The sequence below is a fragment of the Saccopteryx leptura genome, chromosome 4 (assembly GCF_036850995.1).
Source record: "Saccopteryx leptura isolate mSacLep1 chromosome 4, mSacLep1_pri_phased_curated, whole genome shotgun sequence".
NCBI lineage: Eukaryota > Metazoa > Chordata > Mammalia > Chiroptera > Emballonuridae > Saccopteryx > Saccopteryx leptura.
Window position 1 is genome coordinate 192,913,379 of NC_089506.1, and position 16,847 is coordinate 192,930,225.

Sequence of the window (16,847 nt, forward strand, 5' to 3'; positions counted from 1 at the left end):
GATAGAGCAGTGAAGAAAACACTCAGTCCCTGCCCTCATGGGCCCCCTAGATCTGTGAGAAGAGACATTCAACAACTACATGCAGAATCTGATATTAATGAAAACTTGTTCCACGATCATGCAGGAAAAGAGCAAACTGCTCAAAAGAGAGTAACTTGAGTATTTACTTTAAATCGGGGGTCAGGGAGGCCTCTTTGAAGAAAGAGTAGAAGGATAGTTAAGGAGTTAATCAAGCAGCATATGAAAGAAGGACATTTGAGCTGAAGTAATGACATGTGCAAAGGCCCTAAGGCTTGTCCTAAGAAGAGGAGAAAGCTGAAGCTGGGAGGTGGCAGTTGGGGGAGCAGGGACCCCATAGAGCTGGCCAGGAAACGGAGCGGATCATCATGGTGTCAGCTTTGTACGTTGCTGGGAAGAGTGAGTGACTGGAGCCGCGTTGTACTTTTGCAGTATCGTCCCGCGTGCTGTGAAGGAAGTGAGTGGGTGCAGGAGGGCGAGGTGGACGGTGGAGGCAGCTCAGAGGCTGGAGTGGGCGCTCAGGCCAGAGTGATGCTCTTGGACGGGGCCCTGGCCGCAGGACGGGAGGAGAATCGAGCTGTGCTCAGAGAGGGAATCACTGGTGCTGATTGGTGGGGGGCGGGGGCAGGGGGAGGAAAACAGGGGCCTCCCCTTAGTCCTGGCTTGAGGAAAACAAACTTGAAGCAGGTAAGATGCTATTTGGTCTCAAGTAACAAAAACAAACTAAAGGAGGTTAGCTCTGGCTGGATAGCTCAGTTGGTTAGAACTTCATCCCAAAGCGCACAGGTTGCTGGTTTAGTTCCCGGTCAGGGCTTCCTGTCTCTCTCCCTCACCCCTTTCTTCTCTCCAAAATAAGTAAATAAGTAAAACCAAACCGGCTGAAGCAATGACACATCCAGGGGTGACATGAAGACTCAGCAGTTGTGCACTTGCTGGAAGCAGGGCACATATCGGGCTCTGAGTTCCCTGGGAGTCAGAGCAAAAAGGGAAATGAAGCAAGTCTTAACATTCCCCGTGTGTCCATCAGATAAAGCTTAGTTTATTACATGAAAAAGTTAAGCTGTTCTTCCTAGTGTAACACCTGTGGAGATTTCTGCAGCATGGCTTTATAAAGGGGCATCTGTGACCCTGAGGATGATGCTCTCAGCCAGCCCCTTGGCGGGGGGAGGGGGAGGTCGCAGGGGGAGGTCGCAGTGAGCTCAGCCCTCTATCTGGTGGGTCTCCATTGGGAGACCCCATCTAAGTCTGGGAGAGCTAGGAACGTTCAAGGCAGCCTCCCAGCATCCAGGGCTGCAGTGCCTGCACCTGGTCCTTGGTCCTGTGGGCAGGAACAACCCCCCCCCGGAGGACCAGCTGGCCCGTGCCTCGGGTGGCCCCGGCGGCAGGCGGCAGGCCTCGGCTGGGAGTCGGGCAGCAGTGGCCACCTCACCCTCACCCCGGGACTGCCCCTAGGCCAGCTGTGAGACAAAGCACTGTCCCTGGGATGGACATGCCACAGCCCTCCAGAGGCGTGGTGACAGGAATGATGCCAGTGCCCAGATACGGAAGAGCTGCAGCTGGGCTGGCCTCGAGCTGCCTTCCTTGCTTCCAAATGCAGTCTTCCCGCTCAGGCCAGGCCGGTCCTGAACCCTGGGGCTGATGGAGGGCCGGGCATTGTGGGAAGGGCCGGCTGTGCCCACAGGTACCATCCTCAAGGTGAGCTTTCAGGTTCTCAGGCTAGAACACTGGGAGGCGTTAGCCACTGCCCTCTCCCAGCACCTGCTGCTGCACATCCCTGCCTGCTCCTCAGCCCAGCCCAGGCACAGACTCCACACCCCGACCCCGAGCCCACTGCAGGGCACACCCTGTAAGTCCCAGCCCCTCGCCGACTGTGCCTTTCCTTGGTACTACATGACAGATTTCTCTTTCACACTCGTGCACGGAGCACTCCACACTCCTCCACATCCACAGACTAGCACTGTCTCTGGTTCCTAATGATGCTTTCTCTGTCCGTCATCCACAGGGGAAGCCTTGGGCATCAAGTACCCGGTCCAGGTCCCCTACAAGCGCATCAAGAGTAACCCCGGCTCGGTGATCATTGAGGGGCTGCCCCCGGGAATCCCGTTCCGAAAGCCCTGCACCTTTGGCTCCCAAAACCTGGAAAGGATCCTTGCAGTGGCTGACAAGATCAAGTTCACAGTCACCAGGTATGCGGGGGAAAAAGGACGAGGAGGCAAGACTAGCAGAGGCAGGGGGCTTACACCAGGGAACCCTTGGCCTTTCCCTTGGTTGGTCCTTCCCTCCCTGCAGGACAGTGTGGCTGTCCCTGTGCCGTTCTAGGCCCTGGGGGGTGGGGGAAGGACTGCAGGCCAGCCGGGTTGCAGAGGGCGCTGCAGAGGGGAGACCAGTCACCACACCACAACTGCCACAGCAGGGGAAGCTTTCCTGGGCACCTCTGCCTGCCCACAGCACCTGCTCTCTGCACTCCAGCACCCAGGGAGAGGCGTTAGGCCCACTCCGGAGAGGAGGAAATGGAGACAAGTTATTTGCCCAAGGTCACAGAGCCATCCAGGGTGAGCCAGCAGAAGACCCTGGTTACCCTCTTCCTGCACAGTGTCCCATGCCCACAAATCACTGGCCATCTTGTTAAAATGGCAGATTCTGGTGCAACAGGTCTTAGATGTGCCCCAGACATTTCTAATGAGCCCCCAGGCCCTCCCACTGACACTCCCCTGTCTGTTTCTCTTCCAGGCCTTTCCAAGGACTCATCCCAAAGCCTGGTAAGAGGCATCATCTGGGGGGGTGGAGCTGCTTGGCATGGGGGCCCGGCCATGGTGCTGGGGGCCATGGTGCTGGAGGCTGCAGCCAAGCTTACTGTGGGACACAGGTTGTGGGGCCCCGAAGTGGGAGCCAGGCCCCTGCCCTTCTGTTCTTCCACCTCACCTGGCCACTGCCCCCAGGAGGCAGGAGGAAGGCTCGCCGGAACCTAGGGCAGAGAAGGGGTGGTGGGCGGCACCAGTGACGTTTAAACTTCACCCAGCCAAAGTTCCAGAAGAAGGGGCTGGGTCTCTGCCCCCCGCTCCTCCTGACGAAGGGGCCTGGTTGCCCTCAGTGAGTAGGTAAGGTGGGTGGTGGGTGGGTCTCTAACCTCAGAGGAAGGGAAGTCTTTATGGGGACCTGCCAGTTTGACAGTAAGATATAAGGGGTGCCCACCCAGCCTGAGATGGTAAAATGCCTGTCCTGACTGCCTTCCAAGGCATTCATCCCCCTCCATCTGCTCCATGGGCTGTGTCCTCACCCTCCCAAATCCTGAATGAACAGAAACTGTCCCTGTGGGGGCAACACAGCCACCTGGTGAGCACTCTGGGGAACCCTGCCATCTTACCCACGCCCACCCCAGACTAGCTGGCCTGGGGGAGGCCATGCTGGTGTGCTGGGAATGGGTGAGCCGATCAGAGGACTCCTGCAGGACAGGCATCTGATTTCACAGTCCCAGAGACACGCATGTCACCCACCCGCAAGTACACTGAGCCCTGCTCCCTGGAGCTGTTCACTCTCTGTGCCCTGGCCTGGTTTGGTGGGCTTCTGGAGGAGGGTCAAGAGGCCATCGAGCTGGAGGGGTCAAGACTTCCTGAGGGGTGTAGTGATGAGGCAGCTGCTGTAGACTGTAGCCCCCGCCCCCACCAGCTAGAGAAGCAGGAGTCGAGGGTGGCCGGGGAGGGTTTCCTAGAGAGGAAGGCCTCAGCTGGAACTTTTAATGCTGTTTGGAGGATAAGCAGTGGTGATTTAAGGCCCACCCCCAGATGATTTTCCAGAGCTCTCCGAGGTGAGGAAACGATGGGCTGGTGTCAGCAAGGTAGAGATGGTGGAGGTAGCCAAGTGCTACCTAGTCCTTTGGGGATTAGTGGATGTCAGACCCGCCTCAGGTGGGCTCATTTTACACATGTTTCTGAGGCTCTCCTAGGGCCAGCAGTGTTCTAGGCACTAGGGTTACAACGACAGACACAGAGGAGGCGTCACGATGACTCCTCGGACCTGTGAGATAGGCGCAAAAGCCTGACTCACTGGGGTCAACTGAGGGTCGGGGTTTTAGTGGTCATTGTGCCTGCGACACACGGCCAGCAGGTGGCCTTAAGGCCCGTACTCTTGGAGAGGCGGACGAACGAGGGCCCCCCTGATTGCAGCGACCACAGTGGAAGTGAGAGCCTCCCCAGGAAGCAAGCTGGGGGCAGCAGGCGCAGGCTAGGGAAATGGGTGCTCAGATGCTCACGAGAACACCACAGGCCGACGGAGTGGCACCGCTCCCTTCTCACTGACCCTGGGCACCAGAACACATTTTCCCTGGAACACCAGCCCATCCCCCCAGGCCACTTGGCCTTCTGTGGACCCGCCTTGCTCCAGGACCATGGTTGGCAGTCTGTGGTTCACTCTCCCTGCTCCAGGGCTGATAGACATCAGTGCTGGTGCCACTGAGTCAGCTTCCTGCCACTGCCTGCCCTGACTTGGGCTTCAGCCTAAGTTGGTGTCAGTGCTGGGCCCGATCCCACGGGCAGCAGCAGGAAGCATGGCCAGGCCTCTGCTGATGCAGAATAGACACAGAGTGAGGCGGCCGCCCCTCCGCTCCCCTCTGCGCCCCCCTGCTCCCCAGCCCCTCTTCCCTGGGTGGAAGGGTCCCCTTGGAGGACTGAAAAGGAACCTGTACATTTTTAATGAGTTTGGGAAGCAGCAAAGGAAAAGTCATTTATGACACCTGAAGTGTGCTGGCCCGTAAGTTCAGCACTTTGCGCTGTTACCTTTTTCTGTTCCCTTTTTATGGAGTCCCAACGGGACTTCAGTGACTTGCCTGGGATGCCCCACCCGTAGTGAAGAAACTGTTGGCTCCAAAGCCTGGCTCCCTGCATTCTGTCAGGGAGGCCCGCAGATTACGGGCAGGTGGCTTGTAATTCAGAGCAGCCACGGATAATGCAGTGTCAGGCTTTAGAGAGAAATACTTGGGGCAGAGGGTCAGCCAGCAGCCTTCGCACAGACCACAATGCTCCTGGGTCCTGGGGGTGACCGCTCTGATGACCGGGGCTTACCCTCCAGCCACGAGAGCTCAGCGGCTCATCTTCGCTGTTTGAACAGCTTCTGGAATCTTAGCCATCATCCCCCAGTCTCTATGCCAATCTGCCTGACCACCCGCCCATTGGCCTTCCCTTTGCCCCCTCTGTGTATAGAGAGAGGCCTTGGAAATGCTTTCTCTGCCCACATGGTGTAGGAGAGGATGGCAGGCTGCCTGGAAGAGGAGGTGGGAAAGTGGCCCTGGCCCCAGCCCTCAGGGGTGGAACTGCCAGCGCCTTTCCAGGCATTGGCAGCCTGGACCAGGTGGCAGCCTGGAGGGGCCAGGCAGACTGGCTTGCAAGCCAGCTCCCATCCTACTCATGCCACTCGTCATGCTGGGCTGGGAAGGTGTCCAGGCTCACAGGAGCCTCCGAGGGTTCACTAGAGGTCACTGAGTACTGTTCCTGCTCCAGAAATAGCTGTTCGAAACCTTCCACGAGAAAATCACCGAAGCCTGATACAGGCCAGCCTCTGAGGGTGATACTGGAACAGGAGCTCATGGGGAGGCGGAACGTTACCAGGTGCCCTGGACATGTGGAGGGGTCACCGGTGCTCTCTGGGCAACATGTCATGGGCCATGGGAAAGCACAGGCTGGTGCCCAGAGACCTGGTTCAGATCGCTGCACCCCTTATATTAGCCATGTGACTGAGCTTGTTATTTTGCATCCTTTAGCCTACACTTCCTCGTCTGTAAGATGGAGATAGTCATACCTGCTTCCCCACGTGGTCTGAGTTGGACAAATGGTGGGTGGCGGTGTGTGAGCTCTGAGGACAGTTTCACCCTGTTGCCGTGGGGGGAGGGGGAGCTTTGTCCTGACTCTCCAGTGAGATGTTTGTAAAGCCTTCAGCCATGGATAGCTGTGGGAAGCACTTAGTCAGTGGGGGTGGGGGGGGGTATTATCCCTCGGGCTCTAGAAGGCTCCCTGGGCCTTGGAGGTGAGAAGAACAGTATGTGGTGCTGACCCAGGGTACCCAGGTGTCCAGGAGACATGGCTGGGGCACCAGTAAGGGATGGAACCCGTGCTCGTGGTGTGTCATGACAAAGAGGCAGACCTTTTCCTAGCACAGTGGAAACAGACTTTCTTTTTTTCTCTTTCGTTATCTTCTAAAAACATGGAATGGACTTTAGTCTGCTAATTCAGAAGCGTAAGATTTGTGAGCTTTCTTTTTATTCTAAAATTGAACTAGATTTCTACCAAAAACAAACACCCCATTACACAGTGGCAGAAACTTTGAATCTGAGTCCACCTAGGATCCCCTTTTCCCTGGACTTGTGTCAAAGTTCCAGAGGGTTTCATAGTGCCAAGAAGATAGGGGGTGGGGGTCTTGAATGTCACGTGTCCCGACTGGTACCCGGAAGACATGCATGGATAACTGTCCTCTCAGCTGACTGGAGAGATGCCTCTGGCTGCTTCTGCCCATTAAGGCCCCCCTTCAGGGCCTGGATCCTTCCATGAAGCTCACCTCTGCAGGGGGTCAGACAGGAGCTGCCCCATGCCTGGGGAAGTCAGGTCAGTGGGAGGGCAGAAACAGGTGCCGGCGGAAGGCGGAGAACTTCCCTAGGGAGAGAAAGGGCCCCTTCGAGGAGGGCTCTCAGATTTTCTAGGTCATTTATTGAAGGCTCCCATAGAAGCCTTTCCTAACAGAAACATGCTGAGAAGGTGAATTGTAAAGAAGGAAATTCTGCTTTGAAGATAAATTGGTCATTAAATCTGGGGCTTTCACAAGGCAGCCAGGAACAGGAGGCTGGTGTAGAGCAGAGCAAGGGTACAGCCATTCCTGGGCCAGTTCTGTTCTGAGTCTAAAGTGGCCTTTAGTATTGTCCCACCTGGGTACACATCTGTCCTCAGGGCCTCAGTTTCCACACTGGTGTCTGGTAGCCATTCCAGCTCGTGCTGAGTGGTGGCAGGCGCCTGGCTGAAGAAGGAGGCAGGCTCGGACTGAGCCTTGGAGGACGGGGAGGGTTTCAGGCCTCCGGTCCAGAAGGCTGTGGGCCAGGGGCTTCCCAGGACCCTTCGGGAATGGGCATTCAGGCTGCAGGAGTCTGGGACTGCAGAGGTATGGTCACGCCAGGCCCCCCACTTGTCCTAGAATGAGCTCCAGCCCTAATTTCAAGAGGCCGAGATAACCCAGGCCTGACCCCAGGGGCCCCAGCCAGTGCGACTGGGAGAGGCGCACACCATTGGTAGTTCCTTGCCACCTTGCTGGGCTGCTCCCCACCTCACCCACCTGCATGCAGTAGCACTGGGTTCAAGTAGGGAGACTGGGCCAGGGGCCAGAGAGGTCAGTGGCCGGAGACAGCAATGGGACATCTCGGCCCACCGAGCCACAGGCATCCTGTTCTCAAGAACAGATTGCACCAGAGGCCACAGGTCATTGGGCCCCCAACAGGCAAGTGCAGAGCACGGCAGATGTGTTTGCTATGAGGGAGGGGGCTTTGGGTGAGCTTCCTATCACCCCCTGTGCTTAAGTCAAGGTGACTCCCAAAACCCAAAGGGGCCTGAAGCCTCAAAAATCTGGGTCAGCAAAGGAAGCTGTTCAGGATCTGCTGGAAGAAGCAGTGGTGACTAAGGAAGGAGTGAGTGGGCTTCTGCCCAAGTAGTGGGTGTAGTAACAGCCACAGGCATCCTTCTATTAGGTCATAAAAGCCTAAAAGGAATCGCAAATACGTACCCATGGTGAAATTTTTGAAAATATGGAAATCTAACTGCCCAGATGGCTGTTCAGTTTTATGATACTTTTCTTTCAGATTTTCCCACAAGCTTATTAATTTTACATCTCACTGTTGTTCTTTCTATAAAATTTATATACACGCACACTTAAAACATCAGCATTTCCCTATGTCTTTGAGACTTGTTTGGAGGCTCCGGCAGGGCAGCGCAGCTACTCGTATACTCTTGACCGAAGAACGGTCCTCGCCTGGATCGGGGAAGGTCGTCCTCTCCGACTGAGTGCGCAGCTTCAGGAGGGGACGCACATGGAGGGGTGAGGGAGGAAGGAAGGGGACACCCGCCTAGCCAGCCAGACTGCCCTCACATCCTCCCCATGTCTTTAAAACGCTTTATAATCTTTCCTCGTCAGGCTGCATCGTAGTTCTATAACTACTCTGTTCCCTAACAGTGGACATTCAGGCAACTCCTCACACTGTGGACACCTAGTATCCACATCATGCTTACGATTTGCGAATTACAAAGCCTTCCATACCAGCATATGTGATCTCCCCCAATAACCTGTCTTACTGGAAGAAACTGAGACTCAGAGAGGTTAAGGCATTTGCTCGGGGTCACTCAGCACAGCTCCTGCTCTCATCTTTCATCCATACTGAGTGGCTCTTTGCTGCCCCCTTCTGGCTTCCAGCATCCATAACATTGGTCCTACCTATCTAACCCTTAGGCTCACAATCCTTTGGATTTATTCATTGGTACAACAAAAATTTATTGAGTGCCTGCTTAGTGTCAAGCAAGATATAGGAATTCAAAATATACAAAAATCATTACTTTGTGGTGCTTATATTCTAGTGGGGGAGACAGAGAAATAAGAAGGAATAGTATCATGTTCACTAGTGACTAGTACCAGGGAGACAAATAAAATCGAGAACTATCTGTTGAGAGGACAACAGATAGAGTTAAGGTCTAAAAGAAGTGAGGGTTAAGCCAAGTAGAAATTCAGGGTGTGGGGCAGTCAGTGCAAAGGCCTTTGGGCCCTGGACTTTTTTTTTTTTTTTTAATGTTGAAGCCCCAGTCCACAATGTGACTGCATTTAGAGATTAGGCTTTTTAAAAAATGATTAATATTTAGAGAGACAGACAGGAAGGAAGAGAGAAAGAAGCACTTACATGTTGTTCTACTTTGTGTGTTCATTAGCTGCTTCCCACATGTGCCTTGACCAGGAATCAAACCTGCAACCTTGGTGTTTCAGGACAGCGTTCTAACTGACTGAGCTAACTGGCCAGAGTTGGACATATTTTGAAAGTAGAGCCAACAAGATTGCTGATATAGTGGATATGGAGTGTGAGAAAAAGAGAGAGGACAATGATGACATGGGGGAGGGACAAACTTGCCTCTACCCTCAAGGTTCTTCTGGCTGATCTAATAATTAAACAGACATGAGACAGATTAGCAAGAGAGTAAAACCATATTTTAATACATGCATATTTGGCCTGACCTGTGGTGGTGCAGTGGATAAAGCGTCGACCTGGAAATGCTGAGGTTGCCGGTTCGAAACCCTGGGCTTGCCTCGTCAAGGCACATATCGGAGTTGATGCTTCCAGCTCCTCCCCCCTGTCTCTCTCTCTCCTCTCTCTCTCTCTCTCTCTCTCTCTCTCTCTCTCTCTCCTCTCTAAAATGAATAAATAATACATGCATATTTGCCTGACCTGTGGTGGCACAGTGGATAAAGTGTCGACCTGGAATGTTGAGATCATTGGTTCGAAACCCTGAGTTTACCTGTCAAGGCACATACGACAAGCAACCAATGAAGCAACTACATACTTCTTGTCCCCCACCCTCCTCTCTGTAAAAACAATAAATAACATCTTTAAAAAAACCCAAAACATACTGTCCCTGGCCAGTTGGCTCAGTGGTAGAGTGTTGACGTGGCATGTGGAAGTCCTGGGTTCAATTCCCAGCCAGGGTGCACAGGAGAAATGCCCATCTGCTTCTCTACCCCTCCCCTTCTCCTTCCTCTCTGTCTCTCTCTTCCCCTCCCACAGCCAAGGCTCCATTGGAGCAAAGTTGGCCCGGGCGCTGAGGATGGCTCTGTGGCCTCCACCTCAGGCTCTAGAATGGCTCAGGTTGCAATGGAGCAATGGCCCAGATGGGCAGAGCATCGCCCCCTAGTGGGTGTGCCGGGTGGATCCCAGTCAGGCGCATGTGGGAGCCTGTCTCTCTGCCTCTCTACTTCTCACTTCAGAAAAATATAAAAAACAAACACCAAAACATATTTATGGAACGTGCACACATGAAAGAGTAAGAGGCCCCACATGTAAGAGAGGTTCAAAGATAGAAAGAGGGATTGAGGTATATACGACATCCTGGGCTAGGGATGAGGTAATACACCTTGGGAGCTTCAAAGGCTTATTGCAGGATGACAGGTTTGCCCTGCCCTATAGATAGTTCAAAAGAAGTTATCTCCAATCGCTTATTATGGGCAAGCTCCCTAATTCAAGTTCTTCTAGTTAAGGGAGGGGCAGTAGTTTCTCTGGAGCCTGCAGTAAAGTTACTTTTAGCTCAGGACAGTCTGCGTACCACAGAGGCACATCTAGGGGTGAGTCGTTTTGAACCCCCACAACATCGAGATTTTTGTCCTGAGCAGCTGGAGACAAGTAGGGGGCAGGATCTGAGAGCTGGGCAAGTTTGATTCCCAGGTAGACAGGCTGGTCAGACAGTTGTTTCTACAAATCAGGAAGGGTCCTGCTAGACATGTGCAGCCAGGAGCCATTCTGTATTTAAGTCATGAAACTGGCCAGAGAGCTCAGTTGGTTAGAGCAGTGGTCCCCAACCCCCGGGCCGCGGACTGGTACCGGTCCGTGGGCCATTTGGTACCAGTCGCAGAGAAAGAATAAATAACTTACATTATTTTCCAGTCTGAACGATGTTTTATTTTTTAATTTTTAAGATTTTATTCATTATAGAGGGGAGAGAGAGAGAGAAGGAAGGGGGAGGAGCAAGAAGCATCAACTCCCATATGTGCTTTGACTAGGCAAGCCCAGGGTTTTGAACTGGCAACCTCAGCATTTCCAGGTTGACACTATCCACTGCGCCACCACAGGTCAGGCTGAATGATGTTTTATTTTTTTTAAATGACCAGATTCCCTCTGTTACATCCGTCTAAGACTCACTCTTGACGCTTGTCTCAGTCACGTGATACATTTATCCATCCCACCCTAAAGGCCGGTCCGTGAAAATATTTTCTGACATTAAACCGGTCCGTGGCCCATAAAAGGTTGGGGACCACTGGGTTAGAGCATTGTCCCAAAACACAGAGGTTACCGGTTTGATCCCTGGTCAGGACACATACAGGAACAGATGCTCCTGTCTCTCTCCTGCTCTCTCTCTTTCTCTCTAAAATCAATAAAATAAACAAAAAATTGTTTTCATCATTAAAAGGTTACGAAACCAGATCACAGTGAGGATGAGAGCAGTCCAGTCAGAGGGGGTCTGTGATAAGCCCTGGGGCATTCTAGCGTTTAGGTGTTGGGGAAATGAGGGGAGACAGGTGGATCACCTGGAGGGAGTCGGTCCTGGAAGCCAACTGAAAAACTTGCAGGAGAAGGATCACCTGGGCCAAATGCTGCTGAGAGGTCAAGTACCCCAGACCTAAAGTGGGACTGGGAGCTGAGCAACTCAGAGGTCCCAGGAGGCCTGGTTGAGAGCAGGTTCAGGTGGGTGGGAACCTGTGGAGTAGTGGGCTCAGGAAAGGAGAGAAGAGAAATGGAACTTACCAGGGACAGATGGCCTTTCAGGAGCAGAAGAGAGATGGAGAGGGAAGTGCAGGGTGAAACGGGATCAGAAGAAGGTTTTAGAAGTGGGAATAGCAACAGCCTGATTTTAGAGAGAGAAAGGAGTGATTTAGCAGAGAGGGTGGGAAGAATGGCAAAAGGGGTGGCACACACACCCCCCCCCCCAGAAACAGGGTGGCCAGCAGAGGCGGTGCTGAGGGCTTGTGCAAGAGCCCCTCTGCTGAATCTCAGAGGGCGACTAGAGCGAAGGACTGAGGTCCGAACAGGGCTAAAAGGCTGTTGGGAGTCGGGGTGCTAGGAGTGAGGGCTAGAAATATGGGAAGGGACTGAGAAGGATGCACGATGTGGACACCGTGGAAGAGCCACTGCTGTTGATGACCAAAAGGTTTATATGTGGAAGGCTTGTCAGCATGCAAGTCAATTCCCAGGAAATATGAAGGGAGCCATGTTGATTTCTTGAGCCCCAGCCACTGCCCTAAGAGTTCAGTGCCACCTGCAGGCAAAGCTCCAACTCTTCTCCTCTTCCAGGAGAACCAGCTGCATCTAGGGGGTCAGGGCAAGCCCCCCTCCCCCAGGGAGCTGGGGGACTCCAGACGGGCAGCAGTGCCCCAAAGGTGGGCGGCCATGAAATGACCACATTCAGCGTTTGCTGAGCCCGTGGCTTGCAAGGCCCTGTGCCTTTCACACAGCCTGTGAGGTCAGTTCTGCCGTTATTCCTGTTGTGCCTCTGAGCACAGTGAGGCTGAAAGAGGCAAAGTCACACCCAGGTCTGTGCTGTTCTGGAGCCTGAACGGGGTTGGGCAGGGTTTGTAGGGCGGTAGGGGAGGGGGGTAGCAAAAGAATGAGGCCAGAGTTAATTATAAAAGACCCTGACCCAAACCCTGCTGACTCAAGCTTTCTCTTATAACATTGGAGGTTTTTGCAGTCTGGTGTGATAGGATCCAGTTTGCCTTGTCCTGCGTTTACCGTGGTAACCACGCTTCCACCCACCTTGGGTGGATTGTAGAACACAAAATCCAGGCAATGAAGCCAGGCAATAGGATGCAAGACCCAGAGATGGGTGGAGTTGGTATCTAGAGGTAGCAGCAGAGTGTAAAGAGGGAGGAACGGTGGAAGGTTCTGCAAAGGTGATTGTAGTACCGGTGCCCAAGGCTTGGTCTGCTCGCCTGTGAGACATCCAGGGGAAAATAATGAAGTTGGCAGGTGCAGAGTGGTGCTTAGAGCCAGAAGGGTGGTGATGGGGCTGGGCACGGTCCCTGGGTTGGTGTGAAGGTGGCTGAGGAGGGCTCAGGGTAGAGCCCGGAGAGCAACCCCCAAGAGACCTTGAAGGAACAGAGAAAGGTGGAGCCCCAGGGAAGGGGGTGGAGGAGTTGTAAGAGCTGAGTCAGGCAGCTGTTTGCAAATCTTGGGGGGAGCTGAGCCCTTCGGGGGAACACCAGAGGGATCAAAGAAATAACATTCTAGAACTATCCTCAAGTAGTGGTGGCTTTTTAAAAAGCCTTGGAGGGTAAGGAATTTCCTGTTACTGGAGGGAGGCGGTTGAGCAGAAGTTGAGTGTTTACTCACCAAAGGGGACCGTCCTGTGGGGCGCAGCCGGGCAGGGCGGGGCGGGGCGCACTGCAGGGGAGGAGGGGAGGGCTTTTCCTGCAGGAGCATCTTGGGTTGCTATCCCCCCCCCCCCCCCGAGGGATAAAGGGAGGCAGATCCCAGAGACAGTGTAGATCAGTGGTCCCCAACCCCGGGCCGCGGACCGGTACTGGTACACAGAGAAAGAATAAATAACTTACATTATTTCCGTTTTATTTATATTTAAGTCTGAACGATGTTTTATTTTATTTTTTAAATGACCAGATTCCCTCTGTTACATCCGTCTAAGACTCACTCTTTTTTAAATTTTTTATTTATTTATTTTTTACAGAGACAGAGAGTGAGTCAGAGAGAGGGATAGACAGGGACAGACAGACAGGAACGGAGAGAGATGAGAAGCATCAATCATTAGTTTTTCATTGCGCGTTGCAACACCTTAGTTGTTCATTGGTTGCTCTCTCATATGTGCCTTGACTGTGGGCCTTCAGCAGACCGAGTAACCCCTTGCTGGAGCCAGCGACCTTGGGTTCAAGCTGGTGGGATCTTGCTCAAACCAGATGAGCCCGCGCTCAGGCTGGCGACCTCAGGGTCTCGAACCTGGGTCCTCTGCATCCCAGTCCAAGGCTCTATCCACTGCGCCACCGCCTGGTCAGGCTAAGACTCACTCTTGACACTTGTCTCATAAGTTCAACAATTATATTTAAAAGTACCACAGTTTTTACGCCGGTCGCATAATTTTATTTTGTGCATTTATCCATTCCACCCTAAAGGCTGGTCCGTGAAAATATTTTCTGACGTTAAACCGGTCCGTGGCCCAGAAAAGGTTGGGGACCACTGGTGTCGAGGGAAGGTCCTCCCCGCCCCCCCCAACCCCCACGGAATGACTTCCCTTGGCTGCTCAGCTCCAACCTTCCCCACAGCAACTCTGGTCTGGGAACCAAACGATGCCCAGAGTTACAGGCCCCGCTGCCCGGCCCCAGTATCCTCTCCTTTTGGTTCCCCTACCCCAGCCTGCAGCCCTCCCTGCCAGCTTCAGGGACTCTCTCGGGGGAGCAGCCAGGCCCCCCTCCACCGCCTCCCCGCCCCAGAGCAGGAGCTCTGGGCCCCAGAGACACAGCAGAGCTGCCGACTTCCTGTCTGACTCCAGCAAGTCAGGTTTGCCTGCCTGGGCTTCGGTCTCCCTCCTTGTGAACTGGAGAAAGTCCCGCACGGGGCCGTCCCGGACGCACAGCCAAGGCGAGGGAGGAATGGACGGGCTGCCCAGAGCAGGAGGTGGCGAGGCAGAGAGGCCGGCCAGGCCGGAGCGTGGAGGGCTTGGAAGGCCTGGCTTTGCAGTGTGGACTAGACCCTGCAGACCCGGCCTTGGCAAGCTCTTCCGCTGATGTCCCCGAAGCCGGAGCCCGAGCCCGCCCGTGCCCCAGGGCCGAAGTTTGTCGCCAGCCCCAGCTCCACCTAGGAAGTCCTCGCATAGTCTACTTTATAAACTCGAGTTTTAATGTAAGGAACTACAGTGTATGTTAAATTACATTCTGTTTAGGAAAATAGATAATCCTGCTTCACACAATTGACGCTGGCCAGGATTGCCTGAGGCCCGTGTTGAGAAGCTCAGCTGCGGGTGAAAGGCCGTGTGTAACTAAGTGAAGGCCCTGCTGAGTCTGCCCCCTCCGTGGGTCTCCTGTCATTCAGCAGGTGCTGTGTGCATTGGGCTTCCCGGAAAGGCCCTAAGCTGGGCTTGGATGCCGGCGAGGGGTTGACACCGGCTGGGGGCGTTTGGTGGGGGGGCCTGGCCGGGAGCAGGAACAAGTCCCCTTCTGCCTCTTCAGAAACTGGTTCTACCACTTCTAAGCTGTGTGATTTTAGATAAGGTAACTGTGTGTAATCTTGGATAAGTTAACTTACTCTCTGTGATCTTGGGTAAGTTAACGTGCTGTCTGTGTTCTGGGCCTTGAGGTGACCTGGAGCAGAAGTGCCCTCAGTGGTGTCCTTCCCCCACCCCCGGGCACACGCCCTCTGGCTTCCTGGCCTTCCCTGCCTTCTTTCCACCCTTCCGACTCCTGTCAGGCGCTTGAGAACTCAGATAAAACCATCCTTTCTCAAGTTTCTAAAGAGACCACATTTCCAGCGCCAGCCACATGTTTCTCCACTTAATTATCTCTGCTTTTCTTTGTTAATTGGGCTCCAATAATGATCTTCCTCTGCCTTCCCCGGAGGAGCTGGCATCTGCTGGGCGGGGCTTGGCGGCCTTTGTGGGCAGACAGACGCCTGGCTGCCAGGCCCAGAATTGGCCCGCTGCCTCCTTTCTTCCCGGAGAGGCGGCGCAGTGGGCGATGGAAGGATGTGATGTCAGGAGGCCCCGCCCTGTCCCCATGGGGGCTCAGCTCAGTCATAGACGCCCCATCCTGCCCCTGGGTTGGTCGGTGCCCCCCAGCCCTGCCAGGTGGGGAGGAGGGAGCTGCAGAGTTCCAGGCAGTTGTGGACAGGGGCCTCCGTGGGCTCCAGAAGGAACAGTGGGGGGCTTCTGACTCTTCTTTAACATTCCAGAAAACCTCACTGAAACTCTGTCCCCAGCTGGGACCACCCAAGCTGACAGGAACAACCAATGCCTTTATTTGGGCTGGATTGAGATCAGCTTGAGGGTCACCAGGCGCTGCACACTGAACGAATCTCTTGCTGGCTGATAATGCATCTTTGAGCCACAGGAGTGGGTATGGTCGCAGGGCACCAAGTATTGCTCAGCACGTGGTGTTTACTGGTGGCCTTAGTCTTTCCAGACTTTTGGGGAAGGGTCTGGTGACAAGAGACTTCATAGCAAGGGGACAGGGGACATGCAGCCCTATCCCTCTGGAGCTCCCAGGCCTGAGGACCAGGACAGCACAGCCTGCAGAGGGGCCAAGACTTTGGGAGTTCAGCTGCAGTTACTTAGTCCATAAATAAACAGTTCCCAGGTGTCTGCAAGGCCAGGCACTGGGCTAGGTGCTGGACTCTTAATCAGCCAAAACAAACCCTGCCTCACAGAGCTGACATTCTGATGTGGATGCAGAGAATGAACAACGTGTGAAGAAGAAAGCAAGTTAGATGTGAGCACTAAGGAGAGACAGAGAAGCGATGAGAAAGATTGTGTTTATTTTTAGGGAGTTACAACAGATGGGTGGTATCCAGGAAAGGCCTTTGAGTAAAGGCCTGAAGGGGGCGATAGTGAGCTTGGGGGTGTTGCAGACAAGAAAAGCACTAGTACAGGCAAAAAGAACAGCAACTGCAACAGCCTGAGATCACCTGCCAGGACATCAGAAGAAGGAGGTGGGGGATGTGGTAGGAGATGAGGTGAAAATGGGGAAAGAAGGCAGATTGTGTGGGACTGGATAAGAATGCTGCCTTTTGTTCCAAGTGAGCTGGGAGCCAGTTCAGGCTTCTGAGCAGAAGAGAGACAGTCCAATTAAGAATTGAACAGGAGCCTGACCAGGCAGTGGCGCAGTGGGTAGAGCGTCGGACTGGGACACGAAGGATCCAGGATTGAAACCCCAAGGTCGCTGGCTTGAGCTCAGGGTTAATCTGGTTTGATCAAGGCTCACCAGCTTGAGCCCAGGGTTGCTGGCTTGAGCAAGGGGTCACTTGGTCTGCTGTAACCCCCCCTCCCCCCGTCAAGGCACATATGAGAAAGCAATCAATGAACAACTAAGGTGCCACAACAAAGAATTGATGTTTC

The 16,847-nt window shown here is 53.9% G+C and overlaps 1 protein-coding gene across 4 annotated transcripts in view; it reads left to right on the forward strand.

Annotated features, from left to right (window-relative positions):
• GTF2IRD1 (GTF2I repeat domain containing 1) overlaps nt 1-16,847 on the forward strand; it is a 121,377-nt gene that overhangs the window by 83,094 nt on the left and 21,436 nt on the right. For all 4 annotated transcript variants that reach the window (XM_066382424.1, XM_066382423.1, XM_066382426.1 and 1 more), the window contains 2 exons: nt 2,021-2,204; nt 2,749-2,777. In XM_066382424.1, coding sequence (XP_066238521.1) covers nt 2,021-2,204; nt 2,749-2,777 — 213 coding nt within the window. The remainder of the gene's footprint in view (nt 1-2,020; nt 2,205-2,748; nt 2,778-16,847) is intronic.